This window comes from Phyllobates terribilis, unplaced genomic scaffold (genome assembly GCF_046119375.1).
Source record: "Phyllobates terribilis strain yellow unplaced genomic scaffold, ASM4611937v1 Scaffold_7__3_contigs__length_470593459, whole genome shotgun sequence".
Taxonomy (NCBI): domain Eukaryota; kingdom Metazoa; phylum Chordata; class Amphibia; order Anura; family Dendrobatidae; genus Phyllobates; species Phyllobates terribilis.
In genome coordinates this window covers 291,643,684-291,666,280 of record NW_027362767.1, presented here as the reverse complement: position 1 = coordinate 291,666,280, position 22,597 = coordinate 291,643,684, and the positions used below count along the sequence as shown (strand labels likewise).

The 22,597-nt window shown below is 41.9% G+C and overlaps 1 protein-coding gene across 1 annotated transcript; it reads right to left on the bottom strand.

Moving 5' to 3' along the window:
• Positions 1–1,257: 1,257 nt before the first annotated feature.
• On the bottom strand, positions 1,258–22,597 carry FOXO4 (forkhead box O4). Its single transcript, XM_073640973.1, has 3 exons — positions 21,860–22,597; positions 13,262–14,320; positions 1,258–12,985 (listed from the first exon to the last, which is right to left on the bottom strand). The coding sequence occupies exons 1-2, from the start codon at positions 22,262–22,264 to the stop codon at positions 13,268–13,270; spliced, it is 1,458 nt and encodes a 485-aa protein (XP_073497074.1). The 5' UTR covers positions 22,265–22,597; the 3' UTR covers positions 1,258–12,985; positions 13,262–13,267.

Here is a 22,597-nt window from a genome sequence, read left to right as displayed (position 1 = left end):
GACTTCTATTTGGAGTCAGAGATGTTTCATGATTTTACAAGGTGGGATCTAATTGCATGCTTGGTGCTGCATACACTGTGTGCACAATTATCAGACAACAGAATATTTTGACCATATCATTTTTATACAGATTTTCCAACTCCAACCTGTATAACCTTGAATGATTAATGGATGAAGCACATCAGGTGATGTGTATTTGTGTAATGAGAAGGGTGCAGCCTAAGGATATCAACATTATGAAGGTGTGCAGCATTATTAGACAGGGAAAATGGGTCAAAACAGAGATTTATCTTGACTCTCAAAAGTCAAAATTTGTGTCAAGTGTTACAGAGGGATGCAGCACTCTTGAAATTGCCAAGATATTGGGGTGTGATCACAGAACAATCAAAAGTTTTGTTGCAAATAATCAACAGGGTCATCAAAAATGTGCTGAGAAGACATTAACTGGTAAAAATTTGAGAAGTATCAGACGTGAAGCAACCAGGAGCCCATTATCCGCCAGTGCTGTAACCTCCCTGGAGAGCTCAGAAGTACAAGGTGTTCAGAGACATGGGAGGCTGAAACCTGACCACCACTAAACAAGACACAGAAGTTGAAATGTCAAGACTGGCCCAAGAAATATCTGAAAACAGATTTTTTTTTTTTTAAGGTTTTATGGACTGAGGAGATGAGTGATTCTTGACGGACCTGGGGCCTGTGGCTGGATCAATAACAGGCAAAGACCTTCAATTCAACTCAGATACCAAAAAGATGGAGGTGGGCACCGATATTGGCAGTAATATTAAAGAGTTTGATTGACCTTTTCAGGATGAAGATAAACTGAAAAACTGAAAAATCAACTCCCAAACCTACTGCCAGTTTTTGGATGACTTTCTCCAGTAATACAGGAAAACAAATCTACATCTTTCAAGAAAACCATGATTTTTATGCAGGATAATGCTCAATCGCAGCATCAGAGTGTCCACTGCTCGGCTGCCAGTAAATGTTTTAAAGATGAAGGAATAATGACATGGCCCCTTCCTCACCTGACCTAAACCCTATTGAGAACTTGAGGACCTTTCTCAAATGTGAGATTTACGGTGAAGGAAAACCAAAGGGATGTATGACAGTGGCGCTAAAGGATCTTGCCAGCAGGACTGCTGCGAATTCAGAGGCAATACCACAGTTTGCCCAAAAGGTAGGGTAAATGAATAAAATATGATATATTGAATTCACGCTGAACTGCTGTATACATAGAGATTAAATAATTAAAATGAATAATTAAAAGACACTTTATTAGTATAAAATAGTACAGCCAAAATTAGTAAAATATAATTAAAAACTAAAAAAAGGATAAGTAGTCCTCCTATGTTGGGTGTGTCCGGCTTCCTATTGCTAGAAGTAGTGCTGTGGATTTGAAGTAATGGTGGTTGGTAGTAGGCCCTAGATGGAGGGAATAAGTTTTTTAGATATAGGGAAAGTGATTTGTCCTGATAAGAGGCCTAAGTAAAAGCACGTGGTTACTTACCCGTATGGGGTAGTATTAGGAGGAAGATCCCCGTAGTGGTGCTTGTTTGTTGCAAAGCCGTGCAATTGTGCTGAAAACTGAAATATGAAGGGTACAGCTGTTATAAAATAGGGTATAGCGATGTGTCTGTAGCAAAGTGCCTATTGATATAGTGATATTAATACCTGATTGTATATGCAATAGTGTATAGTAAGCTGGTAAGGTATTACAATGGTTAGGCTTCCTCCTTTGTAGACAGTAGTTTATACTGAGGTGATCCGCATGGATCCTTGTAAATGTTTTGGAAAATATGTTCAGTCAATATAGTATGGCCCTGTTTCCAGGATGGTCAGAGCTGGATAGATAGTGTGAGCATGAATTGTTACTGGCAGACCCTTGTAGCAGCGTATATTGTTGCAGCTGCTGTGGGAAAGAAAGAGGCACATAGGGGAAATTTCAAATATAAGATGCCGCGGTTTAGATAAAATATGCGGTCATCAGTATTGGTGCAGCCTGTGCAAAGAGTCTTACCTCCAGTAGTACACTGTCCGTGTGTAGCGTTTATAGTGCTTGCAGTACCTTAATGAAGCGTGAATAGGATGCAGCTGCTTCAGTAGATGTGCCGTCAAGGCTTGGCCATAGAGGTGGTTTTCCACGGCGATGTCCAAGAGTCCTGGGGGGAGGCACGTGAGGTGGTGGCTGGTGGTGTTGATAGGCAGAGTCCCGGCCGGTGACTCGTGCTTCAGCAGTGTGTAGCTCGTTGGCGCGCTTGCTTGTGGTGAGGCAGGCTGGACGAGCAGGACCTGACGTGACGTCACGGTCACGTGACTATCATGTGATGAAGCAGCTAAGGGTAGCTGAAAGGACCAATATTTCAACGCGTTTCGGAAACAATTGCGGTTTCCTCCTTCAGGGATGGTCCTAAGTGGTGTCTCTGCTTCTTATATATGCTAATTCTTGATGTGGGCGGTCTTTTTAATCATTAAATGCAAATAGCTCAATCTCACTATTCAGTCCTCTCAGTTTTAGTGTGTTCAAATTGAAAATCCATTGACTTTCAATCCGGGACATAAGTTTTAGATGGTCGCCCTGTCGCCAGTGTTTTGGCACCGTTTCGATGCCTATTATCTATAGCGGTGAAGGAAAACAGTATACCTCTCAGTACAGTGGTCTGGGAGGTTGTGGTCGGTGCTGCCCAAAAAGTTGATAGTCAACAGATTAAGAAACTAACAAAACTCCATAGATGGAACTTATGACAGTTAGTGAAAAGAAGGGCGACTATACTGGTCACCAATTTTTTTTTTTTTTTTTTTTTCCAAACAGCATTGTATTTTTTGTACATTTTGAGTTTGTTAATTTCGCACACTAAGACAAAACCTCACTTTACTTTTTTAAATATTCAAGTTTCAGGTTTATTAAACTTTTGGATCTACCGGAACAGCACTGAACTGGTTCAATAATAAAATCAAAACTACATATTGTCTAATAATTCTGCACACAGTGTACATGGCTCTGGCTAAGAGCCTAAAAGGTATTTTCAAAATTGTTTTGTGTTTTAGTGGTAAAAACTGACAAGGTTTTCAATTGGAATCTATGGTCAGAAAGCCATCTGTTTTTTGAAAGCGGTTTTCAGTTGACACATTTTTGTGCCATAAGCTTTTGTGCTGCTCTTTGACATAAGCGTAAAGTTTGACGAAGATTCCACAAATAATGCACATCAAATAAGTAATATGACTTTTTCCACTGTATGAACAGCAATATGATTTTCCCAATTAAATCAGCAAGAAGCTTATTAAGGGTATGTTCACACAGGGAGTTTTTGGTGCGTCTTTTTTCTGCAGCAAAACCGAATGCTGAAAAAAAACGCAAAAAGACATGCTCTATTGTGCAAAAAAACAAAACAATGCAAAGCACAAAATATAGAAGACAAAAAAAACCAAGCTGTGTGCACAAGATTTCTGAAATCTCAGACTTTGTTGGTGCTGTAAAACGCAGCTGAAAATTTTGATTAAAAAAACAAAATGCCTAGTGTGAACACTCTTTAGGCTATCTGTAGTGTTTTTGTCATGTGGATTTTGGAGCAGAATCTGCTCCAAATTCCTCATCAAATACTGTGTGGACATATCCATAGGGACTAAAGCTAACAAGCGCCGATCTATTAATGGAAAAGTAACCTTTTCAAATGGTTATGCAGATCCAGCAGTTTGTGTGTGTAGTGTGTGATATGTTCACTTCACAACACAAAAGCAACGAAAAAAAATCCTTATCGCAACACATCAAATCACAGTTTCAATAAGTTTTAATGCTGGTGAAGATTATCACAAAATCTACAAGTAAATATGATCAAAAGTAAATATGGAAGCCTGTTACATCATTACAGACTATAGCGGGCCACCTTTTCATACCTTTACACATCTGTTGTAGGCACAATTTTTCTAGTCACAGATGAACACCGCTCAAAGTGGCCAAATAAAGGTAATATTCTTTAATTGATATTACTTGACTTGTAGTAAAAAATACCCATCTCTGCAAAAATCTATCCATGTATACATAAGTACCAAAACCAATTCTCTATACAATATATATATATTTATATATCTATGTTTATTATATACATACACTGAAATGCATTTCTGAAGATACAGTGATCCCCAAAGTAAAATCTTCAAGTGTAAAGATAGGAAAATTATTTAGTTCACTTCAAAGAAAAATATATTCCCCATTAGTAAAAAGGGTCATTTTCCTTTAAAATGGATAAAAACACACAAAGAAAGCAATAAGGATGCTAAGCAAAGCTTATATCTACTTTCATATTACAGGTAATATGATACATACAGTACAATAAGGAAATACATACAATAAGCACGGTTTTCTCAAGATGCATTTACACCAGACTAGCGGCACTAAATAATCGCCGATCAGAGCACACTCTAATAGATCATTCAGTGTGCATAGGCTGCCATTGCTCTCGACAGCGCAGGTACTGTTGACACAAGACGCTGTGCTGCCGAGAACGATGATCTTATGTGCAGCACAAAAGATCATTTTACTCAATTTATGAGCGTTTTGCTCATTTGTCACGTGATTATCAGCCTGTTTATACTGCAAGATTATTGTGAAACAGCGGTTTCCAGGAACGCACAATCTTTCAGTGTAACTGCACCTTTACACTTAAGCAGATAGTAAATAAAATCTACCAAAATCACCATAAATCCTATAAAAGTGGCTTTACAAAAGAGCAGTAAAACATTCATGTTTTATTCTTTTAGTATTTTTTCTATAAATTTGAAATGTCATTTATTAATCCACTCATAGAAAAACCTTCTGAAAATGTCACTTTCATTGTATATTCTAAAACGTTGTCTCCAGTAAAGAGAATTGGCGCATTACACAGAGGACTCAAACATTTATGCTCCTTAGTGACGCAACTACTTTTAGCCTAAAATGGTGTTCTCATTATATAAACACCATGACATATCACTAGGATATGCCATCAGTATATGATTGGCAAGAATCCGACCTCTGAGATCCAACCAATTCTAAGAATGAGGGAGCCGCGGTGCAGATTCAGCTCTGCGGCACATTTAGGCTTGGGCTACATGGCGACAGATGTCACATAATGCTCAAATCGCAGAGACACATTGAAACACTGCATGTAATGACTTCCTATGGTGTCGCATTGCGATCTGCGACATAATGCAACACAGAGTCGCAAATGTGATGGATTATGTCACATTTGCCATAGGCTTCAATGGAAGCTGCATATGATATGTGACTTGTCTGCAACTTGGCTGTTTTATTTCCTGCAAAATCAGAGCTGTAAAATAGATGATCAACAAGTTGCACAGATGTTTTTGTTGCATGACTTTTCTGAGAGTTGCTGTTGCGTGACACATGTTGCCGAGTAGGCCTTAAGGTGAATTTCCACACCACAGATTCCGGAATTTTTTGTGACTGAAAACTGGTTTGATCTATATGAATGGGGCAGTTGCAGAACTTTCCTCAACCATATCTGCAGCCAGTGAATTCCCTGCTCGGTGGCACATCTGCCTGCCTGGGTGCACAGGGAACCACAGCTGGCCCCATTCACTTGACTATAGCCAAAGAAAAAAGTCCCAAAAAAGGCTTCAAAATTGGCAAAAAGTAATATTCTATAGAATAGGATTCCTAACATAATATGAAAAAATTCAGATAATGTATACTTCTAAAAAAAATATATAAAAAGGAATAAAAAAAGAAAGGCTGTCTAAAAAAAAACCAACACATTTCTCTGTGTGAACCACCCGTTAAAAGAATCTTCTTGTGGGGAAGAAGGCAAGTGATTTCGCTTTCCCATGCAGAAATGATACATTACATGGCATCTACTACAATGAATATTCGGTATTGTATGAATGTGCACAGTCCTGAGAGCTACAATTTGTACTGGCTCACCATCTGTAGAAATGTCGCCGACAGATAGAAGGGGGAATTTTTATTTTTTCTCCTACGGTTCTCATCGATTTGTTATACTGCTGCTATATTATATGGAATATAATATGGAATTATATGGAATATCCTTTTTGGAAGTAGATACAAAGTATAAGAATCATACGTTGAGAAAAAAAAGGGAAAATGGATGGAGCTCACTACGCTGCAAAGTAATCGAAGTCCAGGATGGAGATGCACGTAGAGGGTGCCGCTTCTGCTGGTAAGGCACAGCCATGAAGAGGAGGAGGGAGGAAGGAATCCGGAACAACCATCGTCATATCCATGGGTGGTTGTGCCATATTCTTTCCTCCCTCCTCCACTATAAGAATCATTGTTGTCCTTATGGCTACTAAATATTTTCAAACTGTATCATGGATATTTTTGTTGTGCTTTGTATTAAAAAATATATAATAAAAAGTAGTGATTAGCGCAAGTGCTCGTTATTCGAGCTTGCCTAGGGTGGGTATGCACTGTGTATCGCGGGTGCTCAAGTGACATGTTTGAGTCCCCGCGGCCACATGTTTTGCGGCTGTTAGACTGCCGCAAAACATGTGAGGACTGCCTGACAATCACAGGCAATCCCTGCCTACTTTGTTGCTGTCTAACAAGTGGTGCTCCTATAGAGTAAGCTCTTGGTAGCTTGCAACATAGAGGGATATCCTGAATGGGTCTCCTTCTGACATTCTTAAGTCCCAACATAGATGTGGGGAATATGCATTACCTTTATTAATACGGGACATAAGTACAGGTTTAGGCAATTTTTTTTGCTAGTGAGAACCTCTTAGCATATAGCTCTGAATGTGATTTGTGAATAAAAATGTAAAATATTAAATGTAATGCCATAAGATTTCTAAAGATCTTACCACACAGATCTGTGAATGCTGTTACTCTTTTGGAGAACCAATATAAATTTATAGTTTTAATGGTCACCACAACCTGCTACAGTTTTTAATTTTCCCGGAGCTTTTAATAAATATTTTTAATTATGGGATGGCATATTGCTGTAAAGCCTTCATAGATTCTATAATGCATATTTCTTAACAGTTTTAGTGTCATATGACATGTCAATAAAACAGATGTTGGGGATTTGGCTGCTGACTTCCCCACGCAGATGTAAGTGCAGCTACTCTCAGATGAAATGCATGTCAATGATGGAGCCCGCAGAGCAGCTCAGAGCTGCCAGATCCTCACATATCATTGTCTTATTGGTGGGACATGTAACACGTATTGGGGAAAACTCTTCTAAACTCAACCATCTTGAAATGAATGAAGTATAACATTAGGGGTAACGTAGGAAGCAGATTCTTGGATGCTAAAAAAGGTGTTTGCGGCACCAAGTGCCAAATAAATTACTTTTGTTCAGCTTCCTTAGCAATCACTCATCTTAATGGCTATGAGGGGGATTTGTAGCTTTATATTAGAAAAACAGAGCCAACTAACTGAAATTTCATTTCTAAATGAATCAGCACATAATTCTAGATCTACCTATACTAAAAAAAAAAAAAAAAAAAAAAAAAAGAAGAAATGGTGTTCAGGTATGGACGTTTATTAGAAGAATAAAGAAGTCCCTAAAATGGCAAAAGCCTCTGAAGCTCGAACAGAACTACAACTTTAATCCAAGGAGGCTGGAGAGAATGAAATATGCAGATGCAGTAGGTATTTCAATCTTTCCTTATTGGGTTAATCACACAGATGAATTGTGGAGAAATCTGCTTAATGAATAGGAAGGGTTTTCCTTACTATAAGGATCCCAATATCCCCAGAAAACACATGGTTCTCAGACCGACAATCATATCCATCTAACAATGTGACCATTAGCGCGCCCTCCTAATTCTCAACTACATTATATCCGGGACTTAAAAAAAAAAAGAGCCTAAAAATTAAGAGGCAGGTAGTTGCTACCTACCTACCTGCCTGTTGTGAGTGACCGATGCTGTTCTCCGCCAGCACAGACTTCCGCTGACGTCACGTCAATAGAGTGACCGTTTGTTTTCCGATTGTCAGGGTGGGTCTATTGGCGTCATGCTGATTGGTAACTGGCTTCCCGCTGCCTAATTAGGGGGGAGCCGGCTGTCAATCAGCATGACACCAGTAGTCCCGTCCTGTCAACAGGAAGAAAAACTGCCTCTCTGTTGACAGGGAGCAGCTGAATATCCGGCAGGAGCGGTCAATGACCGGCGCCGGGTACAACAGGCAGGGAGTTGCATCTGTTACCAACTACCTGCCTGTTAGACCTTTAACAATGAATGTAGTCCTATTACTCAACCTTGGAGAGAAAGCTAAGGAGCAGATTATTATACAGTTTTTAGGCTGTTTACTATTCTGTCTGAGGCTACATTCAGGGTCTCAGCAGGCAGTCTCCACAACCCATGGCAGAGCCCACAGCAGCTGGATCCAAATAGATGTAAATAGGGTTCATGGGGCTCCAGTGCTATTCATTAGGTTAATTAACACAGCCTTAATGCGATTCCAACATCCTTTAAATATGAAATCTGTAGCTTTTATAAGGCCAGATCTCATATCTAGATTTCACAAAAGTTACACCATCACACACCTTAAATACATTTCTTGTAACACATGCAATAAATTGCAGTACTATTACATCTAGTTTAGAAAAAAAAAATTTAATCTATACTAAATTAGAAATCGTAAAAGGGGTTGTCTGGGACTTTATAAAAGTAGCCCAAAAGCAGGCAAAAACAAAAAAAAAACAACCACGAAAAGATAATTGTAATTCACCTTTTAAAAGGTGTTCCAGGACAGCGGCTCGGGGACTCCTACCTGGTCCTGCAGTGAGGTCTCACACATTGTTCATATGACTGATAATGTGGCTCTTAAACATCAGGGTATTTGAATAACGAGTCGTGGGACTTGCAAATAAAATAAAAAATAAGAATCCTAGAACACCCTTTAAAATAGTATTTGCTTATTTATGCAATTCAGCTGATTATAAAAAATATGTTCTATGAAAATGTTCATAAATCTCAGGCACATGATTTTGCGTAACTTTGAAGCATGGTGCTATTGTTGCAAGATCTAAAGTAGCACAAATGAAAACAACTTGTAAACTTGTTTTAGAGAGAAATTCTCATCTGTAACTATGGCTGTATTTCTTCTGTTCTTCATCTTAAAGAGGTTGCCCGGTCTAAGTCTGAAATCGCTAAGTGACCAAATAGTGGAGAATCAGATACACACTGTCATGTTTCCCCTGTATGCGATTTGCACACTTGCAGTCACATGCCGACTAATCTTATTTGGCTTCTCTGAACGCTCTTCTATTGAGAGAAGCTGGATGAGACTAGTCGGAATGTGGCCACGAGTGAATTGCGAAACATGCGGTCACATGACGGCCCACCCACTCAGGGCATACTGGTTAAACGTGACCGTATGTGCCTCGTATACTATCACAATTCAGCAGTGTGCATTCACAGTGCGTGACTGCAGATTTTCCTTCTTAAAGGGGTTGTCTGGTCCAAATCTATAAGTCTGCAGTCACTCTGTGTGACTACAGACATACATACTCCCGGCCATAACCCGTCCAGTGGGCATGGTCTCGCTCCATACACTTGTTGGGGCAAAACCACGCTAAAAACTAGTGGCGCGGCCGTCCAGTGGGCGCAGCCTTGCTCCATACAACTGTATGTAGCGAGGCCGCACCCACTGGAAAGGCTTCGGCCGGGAGTATGTATAAAGCATACATACCCTCTAGTCCCGGCTCAGAAACCAGCAAATTGCTGCAGTGCACAGGAACTGCAGACTCATCAATTGGACCGGACAACCCTATTATGTTGGCCAACCCCTTTAAATCAGATAAAAGCTGGTTCAAATACACATCTTAGTGTTTTTAACAAGTTCTTTGGTGCAGTGAAGCAAAATGGGACTGTTTACCTCTTTAAGTAAAACAAAATTAATGAAAATGCTGCCTAAGAGTAAAAAAAATATTAAAAACAGGATAGAAAAAAAAAAAAAAAAAGAGCAAAACAGGCTGCCCTGATGTAGCTTCTGACAGAGCTCATAGTTCAAGGTACTAGACTCAGGAACAACTAAGGCTATTTCATTGCATTATACAGGACAAACATTTAAAAGGGGAATCCACTTAAAATGTGAACACCCACTGCTTCAAAACATACCTTAATAAAGCAAAAACCTTAAAAACATGATCTTGGCATGAATATGGTATATACTATAAAAACAGTGACACCAGGAGCAAGTAAACTTGGTTTTAGCGTCACGACAGCCCTATTTCATTTCTTTGGGGTATGTGTAAGGCAGCTATGAATAGAAGGCGGCTCTTGAGAAATCAGATTTTCAATGTAATATTATAACGGGGCTGATTCCTAGGCGGAAAAACTGTTGGCAATGTGACACCCATATAACAGGAAGATACAAATACATCCCTATTTAGGTAAAGTCAATCCTTAAAGAAAATATTATATTCTGTACCTATAAAAATATAACCATGTGGCTAAATTTATATGCAACGGGACTTAAAGGAAACATGTCACCTACAAAAATCGCTATTTAATCAGTAGATATAGTGGTAATCTGTAGGCGAGTAGCTTTAACTTCTTAACAACCCAGGAATTATTCATTTTTACAGCCTCGTTTTTTTTTCCTCCCCTCTTGCGAGAACCATCACTTTTTTTATTCCACTGACTTAACCCTAATCAGGACTTGTTTTTGTACTTTAAGTTCTAGTTTTAAATACCACCATTCAATTTACTGGAAAAAAAAAGGGTAAATATATTCCAAGTGATATTGTGGAAAAAAAACATAATTTACGCCATTTTTTTTTTGGTTTACTTTTCACACCATTCATTGTGTGGTAAAAATCACCAGGCAACACGGCTCTCCAGGTCAGGATGATTATGGTGATACTAAAATCATCCAGTTTCCTTAGTTATTTTAGAGGCAAAAAAGTGTGAAATTTTCCAAAAAAAACCCCATTTGTTTCTGTCGCTATGTTTTGATACCCGTAACTTTATTTTGCTGTACATGGCGCTGTAAAAGGTTGTGCCTTTTGCGGGTTGAGCTGCCATTTTTATTGATATCGTTTTGAGGTATGTGTACAGTATTGCAGTACACAGGGAAATCACGGTTCTCTTACCGAGCTCAGCCCATGGCCTTAGTAACTCATCTGTTCCCAGCGATCAAGTTGCGGGGAGCCAATGGAAAGTGGCGACTGTTCACAGCACCACTAATTTAATTAAACTGCCACTGTCACAGACTGATTGAGGAATTTAAGAGCTTAAGCGACAGGAAATCAGAGTACTCCGACCACTACAGTTACAGGCAGATGCCAGCTATGTTAACTCAGACGCCGTCTACCTGGTATAAGGCAGAATCAGTTCCTAAGCCAGCCTCATACATTCATTATCGACCAATGCTGAAAATGTACATCGGTCGTTAAGGGGTTAATAATCTTTGGCAGTGTAACTGCAACAGCAACTACAGGGAGAAAAACAAAGCGTTATTCTCCCTGCAGCCACTCACTTCCACTCATCGGAGCAGTGCAGGAGCTATAAAAGTCACCGCTCACGACATAGTAATGACATCCTCCTCTGCACACATGCTGTAGAGCTGGCTGTCACTCGAGGAGAAGCTGGAGTTATAACTGCAAGTGGAAGCAATTACTAGGCGCTCACTGTGTAGTGAGCGGCGACTGTTACAACCCCATGCTACACTCTGATGACTGCAAGTGAGTGGCTGCAGGGAGAATATAACTCCATTTTCTCCCTTTAGCCAAGCTTCCAGTAAGCCAGCCAAAAATAATTAAAATGCTATTAACCTGGAGATGACCACTATATCTACAGGTAAAGAGCATTTTTTTTTTTTTTTCTTGTAGGCGACAGGTTCCCTTTAAAGTAGATCTGTCACCAGATTTCACAATATAAATTGCATACACTTTTAAATGGATCTCTTGGACCTGTTGAGGTTGGCGTATTTACTTTGAAAATCCACATCAGAATAGATGTATAATCCTGAAATAAAAAATTAGTACTTTATTAATAGCCAGGAACACTGTAAAAAAAAAAAGAATAGAAAAGATTACGTTACCACTTTTACATAGATTTTTATAACAAGACTTATCAAATCTAGGAGACCTTTTTAATTATTTATGCAGCTAGCATTGTGAAATCTGGTGACAGATACACATTAAAATAGAATCCCGCCAATTGGATGCCGATGACCTTCGCTACAATACTGTAGTCCTGGAAAAAACTCTCTAATAGGCAAAATGGATTATTAATATTGGTATTGTGCCAGGATAAGAGTTGAAATGAGTCAAAAAAGAAAAAAAAAAGAAAATCAAGGAAAAAGAAGGTGCTGCGCAAAAAAAAATTAAAAAATGAATGACTGGAAATTGTGCCCCCCTTCTTCCATATCTGCATCTTTAGTGTTTTCACAAGTTAGAAAGTACCTTCTTGAGAATTAAAAAGTTAGTATAAAATTATAATTTTTTTAAATTAAAATAATTAGTTTCTTAGATACATTTCTATTGTAGGGTAGGCTACATATGTGTTGGTGCCGGCACCTCTCCGCACAAAGCTCTATGGCATAAAACAGGAGGGCAACGGTTTGGCAACTGTAAAAGCTTCAGTGAGCAGGGTTGTAGTTCTGCAATACCTACTTAAGATTCAAGAACCTGTTTAGTTACTATGAAAAGTTGTGAATATTGTTTGCAAGGATTGCACAAAATCCTTGTATACATCCATTATGGTTTGTAATCAAATTTTATGATGCACCATATTGTGTTTGTGGCAATAGTATTTTTGCACCTGTGACACATATGGCAGGAAATATATTATGCAACCGTAGGAATGGCAGAGGGGAGAACAACATATGCAATGCACGTCAGCTTTGTCGCTACTTGAACCCAGGTGAACATGTGTATAGCGCCATATTGAGGCATTATATAGGGCTGTTGGCTGGAGAGCTCAAAGCTCAAAGGTCCTTCTATGTCTACACACCATGTCCATGACACCAGCACTCTTCATGGGATCCACAATAAAGAGAAGTCTCACACTGGATCTGCACAAAAAAAAAAGTTATGCAAGTTAAATATTGTTAAGGAGTCTTTGTTAGTCTTGCAGTTCTAATCAGCTACCACGACAGCAAAAACTAGGCAGATAAGACAGGACTTTCAACAGTGTTAAGATAGAGGAAAGCAAATTAAGGTAATTAAGTATATGACAAAGATTCATAACTTTAGAAAGGCTAATCAATGATTAAATAAAGTTGCTATTTGTGACATATTGCATAGCTTGCTGGTGCAGCCAAGTTGCAAACATTCATGAATAAGTATACCTGTCCTTAACTTGGTACCCAGCTATGGTTGTTGTTCTGGTTGGCGCCAGGATGTATGGGCTCAAAGTTGAAATCCAGACCACCTTCATCCATCAGCTCGTTGTTAATTATGTATTCCATGTCACATTCCAGATTCTCAAGAATCATGTCCATGTCCAAATCTGTAGGAAGACGTTCCGAAGGTGTACCAAAGGAATTTGGTTTGGGTTGAGGCATAGAAGAGGCTGAAGAAAGCCCTATCATGGTAAGAGTGTTTGGAGGCACCAAGGCATTAAGAGAAACAGGTAGCTGATCAGGCGTTCTGCCTTTACTCAAACCGCTTAGCATTAGGAGATTCTGTCCTCCGCTCTGCCCCAGCACAGGATCAACCTGTGTCATCATAACATCACTAGGTGGAGGAGAATCGGAGGTCAAAAGGGCTTCTAGAGTCTGAGGACGTTGAAAGTGTCCAGAAAGACCCCGCACAGGAGAACTATCATTTGGGCCAAACAAAGAGTTACCAAAAGACAGAGTTTGAGGTGGATGCATTGAGAAATTGGGGGCTCCTTGCATCAAAGGCTGTGGTGCAGGTAGTGGTGCTCCTGAAGACAGCATTGTTAAGCTGTCGATAAGCTCCAGTTCCTCCGAGACGGTAGGGGGTACACTGTTAGAGAAGCTGAGTGAAGAGTGGAGGTCTTCATCGCCAACATCATCAGGTTCTGTCAAAATAGGGGATAGACGAACACTAAGATTACTAGCATTGGAACCTGTGCGTGGTCGAAAACTGGTCCACACATCAGGATCATCACTGCGTGAAGAAGGGCTGCCAGGCCATTTTGGGGGTTGTGAACCAGGGCTTCCTGCAGTTGACTCTCCAGGACTTTGAGCCTTTTTCTTAGAAACTTTACTTCGGACTTTTGCGAGCTTGCTGCTGTTGTCCATGGAGGCTGCTCTTCTACGTGGTGCTTTACCGCTTTTCCCTCCTTCCGGGTTCAGCATCCACCAGGAACTTTTACCAGTTGCTTCATTGTGAACCTTAATAAACTTGCTGTGCAAAGACAGGTTGTGACGGATTGAATTCTGCAGAAAGAAAACACAATAATTTACTAGAGGGAACGGGGGCACGCCATAAGTGTGCAAAACGCAAAGTAATGATGGGGGGGGGGGGGAGGAAATATATATGTGTCAAAAAAACTGACCAGCACATCCCAAATGTGAACAGGTGCAAGCTGCAGAAACTGCATAAGATATATAAAAAGAAAGCGCAGCAGCACTCCATTATGGCCAAGATACATAAAGACAATAAAACCATTTAATTTAAACTGTGTTATTACTCAATAAGCCTCCTGTTTGACCTTGCACTCCCCCCATTTAACCAGCAGGTGATGTATATTCTATTCTACCAGCCCATTTAAATTGTAGGTGTTTTAGCCCAGAAGTGACATGTTCTGTCCAGAGTTATAGGCTTGTAGCCCAAGAGAGGCATGTAGGCAGAGTAGTACCCATCAGATGGGAGGTCACCTTGCAGCGGTTGATGGGCACACATGAATTGGCCAATTTATGCGCTAAGAACCTCCATTTTTTGTAAGTAAAGCTTATTGAGTAATAACACAGTTTAAATTAAATGGTTTTATTGTCTTTATCTATCTTGGCCATAATGGAGTGCTGCTGCACTATATCTATATATCTATCTATCTATCTATCTATAATTAGATGGTGGCCCGATTCTAATGCATCGGGTATTCTAGAATAGGTATGCGGCCGACGGGGCGCAATTAGCAGAGCGGTGTTTAAATTTGGAGGCAATATTGGTGATTGGTCGCGGGCGGCGGCCGCGACCAATCAGCGAACCGTGTTAGTGAGGACTGGAGAGCGTGTTTAAATTTGGCACCAAAATCGCTGATTAGTCACGACCAATCAGCAGAGCGGTGTTTAAATTTGGCGCCAATACTGCTGATTGGTCGAGGCCACCGGCCGCGACCAATCAGCGATTTTGGCGCAAAATTTAAACAACGCTCTGCTGATTGGTAGAGGCCGGCGACCGCGACTAATCAGCGACTTTGGGGCCAAATTTAAACCCCGCTCTGCATCGCTCTGCTGATTGGTAGAGGCCGGCGACCGCGACTAATCAGCGACTTTGGGGCCAAATTTAAACCCCGCTCTGCATCGCTCTGCTGATTGGTAGAGGCCGGCGACCGCGACTAATCAGCGACTTTGGGGCCAAATTTAAACCCCGCTCTGCATCGCTCTGCTGATTGGTCGTGGCCGTCAGCCGCGACTAATCAGCGACTTTGGGGCCAAATTTAAACCCCGCTCTGCTGATTGGTAGAGGCCGGCGACCGCGACCAATCAGCAGAGCGGTGTTTAAATTTGGCGCCAAAATCGCTGATTGGTCGCGGCCGCCGCCCGTGACCAATCAGCGAACCGTGTTAGTGAGGAATGGAGAGCGTGTTTAAATTTGGCACCAAAATCGCTGATTAGTCGCGGCCGGCGACCAATCAGCAGAGCGTTGTTTAAATTTGGCGCCAATACTGCTGATTGATCGCGGTCGCTGGCCGAGATCAATCAGCAGAGCGTTGTTTAAATTTGGCGCCAATCTCGCTGATTGGACGCGTCTGGCGTCCGCGACCAATTAGCACAGCTCATCTCCCGGCTGCATCTCCGTCCCGCAGATGGGTCCGGCGGTCGGGTTCCTTCTGCTGTTGCCGGCCGGGAGATGATCGCCTCGCGCCGGTCATCTCCCGGCTGCATCGCCGCTGAGCTCCGTCCCGCAGATGAGCCGCTAACGGCCGCCATCTTTTTTCTGAAATCCCCCGGCGCTGATTGGCCGCTGCCGGACCAATGAGCGACGCGGGATTTCCTGGACAGACAGACAGACGGGATAAGACGATTAGATAGATAGATAGATAGATAACTAGAATGGCTAGTTTTTGACATTTATAACATGTAACACTTTAAAAGAAATATTCTGCTCAAAGCCTAACAACGGACATAAACCTAAATCTAAGTAATTTCTTTTACTTGGAAATACTGAACATCTCCTACTGAGCTGCGGCAGCCATTTGTGCAATAGAGAGGACAGGAAGTTCAGCCATTGCGATTACAACTTTTGGACTAGCGTTGCCTGTAATTTGGTTTGGTTTGGTTTTATTACTTGCCGAGAAGCCAGTTTATATGTGACACTTAATACGATTGCATATCCTTTTGCCAATTTTGCAAAATGGTTGAAACTAAATAAAAATCAATATAATTGTAAGTTTTGTTATGTGAAGCATAACTACCAAACTTTGTCAACTCCTCCAAATTTATTACAGTGCTAAACCATGACGGTGCATACCACTACATTTAACCATGTTATGTGTGCAGTAACTTGAGATAATTACACACATGAAAGAATCTACAATTTATCAGTAAATCTAACCCCAATTACTCTAGTTTCTTTCATGCTATGTGTGTAGTTACAAGTTACTGCACACCTAAAACTGGTCATTTCAGGCAACTTTTGAGAATAAGTCATAGTGTTTGTACAAGAGAAATAACAGAAATACTGGTCATTATATAACATTTTTCACCAGTTTCCCCTGTGCAGACTCTCTCTCCGGAATCAGATACCTAGGAGGGTGCGGAGTTGAGCACCAGGGTGCATGCATTTCTGGTCCCGCAACTCAACTCCTTCTGTCCCTGGTTGAGATGCACGGAGGTCACAAAGTCCTCCCTTGTATCATTGAGGTACTGGATGATAATATGCCAAGTATTTCTCCGATCAGGAAGTTTGTGAATAATTGTAAATTTAATGTCATCTTAGGTATCAGAATTAAATTATAACATGCACTTGCTTTAATAGATTATGGGCCTATCTAAAGAGCTATTTTTGATGTTGTACAAGGCTAGAGTGACAAGTTTCCAGCTCTTTCTGTCCAGCCACTCACTTTTAGAGTCAATTTGGACTCCATATGGCCTCCATCCCAGCAGTATCTTTTTCAGATGTGAACAGAGACTTGATAACATGTTTTTATGCTCATCTGAAAGACATGAACATAGCAGGGACGGAGGCCATATGGAGTCCTAAGTGACTCAGACAGCCTCATAAAAGTGAATGGCTCTGTCGCACTTTTTTTTTTGGAAGGGGGGGGGGGGGGGGGGATTCCAATGGAAACCCCAAAGGAAAGCACTGTATGGGAACCTAGCCCAATATAGTCCCATAAACAGGAAGACTTTCTTTATCGAGCTATGTTAATCATCATGAATAAGATCCATGAAGGCGTTTTAAGCAAAGCCATTGCCCTTTTATTTAGAGCATCTGTTGGGAGTACGAGGTCCCTTGTACCCAACCAGTGCTCCTGAGACCTGTTAGAAGGGTCAGTGGTCAACCCCAAAATCTTTGTTGTGTAGGGAATAAAGTAAAAAGTTAGTTAAGTAAGGTAATGGATGGCATCTCCATATTTGCCTGATAGTTGCCAATCAACTCTTGCACCTTGTCGGGATATTTAATGACTTAAGAGTCAGAGGTTTACTGGCATCGGTATTTTGGAGATTTTTGGTCCATTTGTTCTGGTGACTGTGTAGGAGTGTATAGGCAGAGGTACACATGACATATGAACTTTACACAGCCGGAACTTTTATTTTTAGGAAGTGTTGCGTCTCTGAGGCTCTGCTTGGGTCAGACATTTGACCAGAAACATGCAAACGTGAGTAAGCAGTGAACAGCGAGTAATCCTGTGCATATAACAGTCCGCTGAGTCTTCTCCTGAATGTGGTAAAAGCTTGTCATGGTCGAGACAAAGTCCAAATTATCCATTCCCGATAACTGCATACATTGCTTATATGCGTAACATTTCACTTGACGCCATAGGAATATATTAAAAGTTACAGTACATGTATATATACGGTAACAACAACATGCATGTCCCCATTGCGTCAAATCTAATTTCGCAATTTTTTTCAAAAATACGGATTATTTCCATGGACAGATAGAAAATGTAAATGCAGCACTATATACAAGCACTCCTAGATAACAAATAACATATGGTGATAGGGCAAGACTTAAAAAAATTTATCTTTAACGGAAAGTCAAAGCCCCATACAAATAAGGGATCATGCAGAAAACCGTGGATCTCAGGCCGATAAAGGACTGGTTACAGCCTCCCGACCCCAGTATGATAGTTTTATATATTTCTGAGGCCAGTCCATGCATTGCGATCCATGATCGGCCCAAGATCCACGGGGGTCTGCATAAGCCTTTAGATGAAAGTTAGACTAGCCAGTTTTGTCAGGACCCGTCGGCCATCTGCTGTGTATGGGTGCCTCTTGGCAGATGATGTTGGGTTAGAAAATAGTCGTCTTGTTGGCATTTCAACTCTTGAAACATTTATCCTCGGAGGAGAAAAGGTGCTGCAAGATGAACGCACGTCCAAGATCAGCGCTCACAGGCATGGTGGAATCAAAAGAAAGAGCAGTCTGCCGAACAAATATTTGGCCTGCTCTACTATGCATCTTTTAGAGTCTCATTACACTAATTATTACCCACAAATAGGACAATACATGTGCAATTTAGTAATAACAGCTGCAATCACAAATTTTCATGACTTTGTCCATCCATCTCATACAATTTTTAATGCAAACAATACCCTGAATAGTCGTTGCCCCTCATCTACTGGGAGACTGCTGAGTGCCCGAAGTGATAACTAAGCAAGTGTTTTCACACTACTTGACAAGCTCCTAAAGCTGAGAAACCCAATACTGTAATACTGGCCTTTTTGAGTTTCCTATATATAAAATCTCTCATAGCTACTGAAAATGTTGTTATCTTGGTTCCTACTGTTCACGACACTCAGCCCTTATTACCTTTTCCCCAGAGCTTGCAGACAGAACAGTACCTAACAAGGTATTGTAGAAATAATTACATGGAGTTAAGGCATATGGCACTTTATAATGTCAAGGATAAAAAAAAGCCCATAGAGTTGGCTATGATTAAGCAAGAGCTTTCACAAAATTTTTGAAGTTGAACAGCTGAGAGCAATTAAAACTTTTTTTTTTTTTTACCTCTCCATGGCAGAGATATCAGTCAAAAGGTATTAGGCACTCAACAGTTAACTTTTTTTTCTTAAATCCAAGTGGGTGTTATTATTGAGTTTTCAATGGGGGCGTGTACTTTTTCTCTCTGTATGACGATGACCAATCACAAACAGGCAGCAACACAGCAGAAATAGAACACGCCCCCACCACAGCTTAGAGCAGGTTTCTCAGCATGTGAGATGTATGACAAACAGCCCTGATCTGCTGGTCTAACCTCCTGCATGAGTCAGTGTGGGGTGGAGGGGCAGTGCAGCAGAGATTAGCCAAGTCACATTCTTCTATTAGCTCTTCTGATAAGTGTGATTAAGGACACGCTCAGTTATGTCTGCTGAGCTCAAGCAACAATCACTCTGCAGTGACATCAGGGCTGTCATTACATCCACACAGGATCCATGTGCCTGTTCTCAATTACTCCTTTGTAACAGGCAGTGTGGGGGAAAGGCAGTACAGCAGAGCTGACAGTGCTAGGTGAGGAGGCATGTGGACAGAAGGGTTTGTACTGTGACTCAGCTAAACTCAGCTGTACTCCTTCCCCTACAGAGACCTTATCTGAAAGGCGTTAATCGTCTATGCTTTCTGCAGGAGGTTAGACCAGGAGATCATGGCTGCATCATTACATCTCACACACCAAGAAACCTGCTCTAAACTATAGTGGGGTCGTGTTCTTCTTTCCTTTGAGTGTTACTGCCTTTTAGGATTGGTCAGCATCATAAAGGTAGAAGTACATGCTCCTAGTGAAAGCTATCTGATAATTTTAAGTCCCAGTGGGTGTTCTCAAATACTTTGATTGCGAATGTTTCTGCAATGGAGAGGCGAAGTTTTAAAAAAAAAAAAAGTTTTATTTCACTATTACATGGTGTATCAATGTCCAACATGAAAAAATTGGTGAAAGGTTTTCTTTAAAAAGGAAACCTGTCATAAGATTAATACTGCCCGAACTACAGGCAGCAAGTATCACAGCCTACCTGCATGATTGCAGCCAGGTGTGTTTTACTCTGAAACACTTGAAAGAACAGTCAGTTTCAAAACCCAGCTGGGGACTACAAGGAGACCAGATTAGCCAGATCCAGCCCCACACAACTTTTCCCTGCCTCAGTTGATTGACCGGTCTTCCCCCTCATGTGTATATATAGGGTGAGACCTGTCAGTGAAGTGGAGAATGGTAGAGAGAAGCCTGCCAAGGGCCTCATAAGACTACTCTGGGCTCTTCCTATAGTCTTTGATCGGCTTTCGAACTAGGTTTTATCTTCAGCGTTTCAGAGAAAAACAAAAAACAGCAGTCGTACAGTCAGGCTCTGCTTCATGCGTCCGGGGGTTCGGCCGGCATGAATCTAATGTCTGGTTCCCTTCAACGCTTTCCATCTTAGAGTGAGGCCACAGCCAGGTTTTCATGCAGTTGTTGGACTCCCTCATACACCTGAGCACTCAGCCAAATGTAGTGTTTAGAACAGGAAGAGAGGAGAAAGTTGCTGCCAGACTCCAATCCTTCCATCTCCTCTGAAAACAAAAGGACAGGCTGCAGAAATTCATACAGTCCGAGCCTTCTCTCTTGGGAGAGTCGTGAGACCCCCATACACATCAGAAGGTCGGCCAGGTCAGAAAATTTCATCCAGATTGATACCACCTAACTAGTTCCTGCTGGCAAATCATTTTGATTATATGGAAAATTGACGGTCATTTATAGATAGACACCATGACTGTAGATTATGATTAGTAACCAAAGTATCTGACTAGTAGAACAGATTGGAAGAAATCGATGTTTTAACAGTAGAGGCTCAAATCCCTTCTCCACTGGACACCAGACATATGTGCACGTGCCAAGGGCTCATACCCCAAGGCTGTGGGAAGAGGGGGCTACACGACGACAGAAGTAGTGTGACAATGAAGTCGCATTGCAACATCGTACCTAATCATCTCTTCTGGTGTCACATTACGACCTGCAACCACCTGCGGCAAAATCTACAATGTATTAAAATGTATTAGGTTTTGTGACGCTGGTGAATCCCATGCGACTCACTTGCCATAGGCTTCAGTGCAAGTAATAAGATACTTAACTGCATTTTTTTTTTCTTCACAGCAAAATCTGTGCTCTAAAATATTTGCGCGACAGCAAGTCACAGATCAGCTGCATACATTGCTGGTCGCAAGACACATGTGCAGTCCTAGCGTTCTTGTTCTTGTGAGCTGCATCATCACCACTTATAGGGTCACAAGAAGAGGATTTGTTGCTGACTTTTTCTGCACGAATCTACATCAAATCCAGCAGATGAGATGAAATAAACTTCCCCACTATTCTCACCTCCCCTGGTGCCACGCTGGCCTCTGTACGGCAATGGAGATGAGGAGCGACTATATTACACACATCTGGTCTTGTGGATTTTGTAGATTTAGACCCAGATCTGCTGGAAAATTGGAATTTGTTGCAGTGCAAAAATCAGCGACCATAACAGAGAATGTAAAAGCCTGCAGCGGATTTGGTATGGGATAACCTGCACGCAGACGCACCGCTGTCCCCCAGCATTCCCAGCCCGGTGCCACCTTTACCTTCCAGCCCGCAGAGCTGTTGCTGTCGCCCTTGTCTTTGAAGTAGGGGATGGTCTTCACCATCCACTCGTAGATCTGGGACAGGGTGAGCCTCTTCTCGGGGGAGCTCTCGATGGCCTGGCTGATCAGCTCCGCATAAGACTGGTTGCCCCACGCGTTCCTCCTGGAGCCCCCCTTCCTGGGGGTCGCTGCGCCCAGTAGCGCATCAGCCAGGCCTCTGTCCTCAGCCTCCGCAGGCAGCAGAGAGGGGGCGTCCGGGGGCTCCGCTCTGCTCTCCTCGGAGGGGGCGGCGGGCTGCACTACGGACAGCTCGGGCCTGGGAAGCGGCCATGTGCACGACCGAGGTCTGGACTGAGGCTCGAAGTCTGGGTCAATGTCCACGGGAGGCGCCTCGGCTCCCTCCATAGCTGCAGGCCTGTGAGACCGGCGGGGACGGCGCTGTGTGCAGCGGCTTCTCTCAGAGGTGAGCGCTCCTCAGCCCGTACACGCCATGCTGCCTGCACAGACACGGGCACGGCGCAGGTGTATGGCGGCTGCGGCCAGGTGAGCGCTTCCCGCTCCGGCTGCCTAGGCGGTCATGGCCGGCAGCCACTTCCAGGGAACCTCCTGGCTCGCTCCTGCGGCTCCCGCTGTCTGTGTGCCGGTTCCGTGTGGTAAATGTCACTTTCCCTTTTGTTTTGGACAGCACAAAACTTCTAGCTGACGTCTCTGTTTACCAGGGGCTGCGAAGGACCTAGT

Coding starts and splice junctions, on each gene's coding strand:
- FOXO4 (XM_073640973.1), bottom strand. CDS start 22,264: ATGGAGGGAGCCGAGGCGCCTCCCGTGGACATTGACCCAGACTTCGAG. Junction 14,321..21,859: donor ACAGCTCTGCGGGCTGGAAG/GTAAAGGTGGCA, acceptor TTCTTTCTGCAG/AATTCAATCCGTCACAACCT.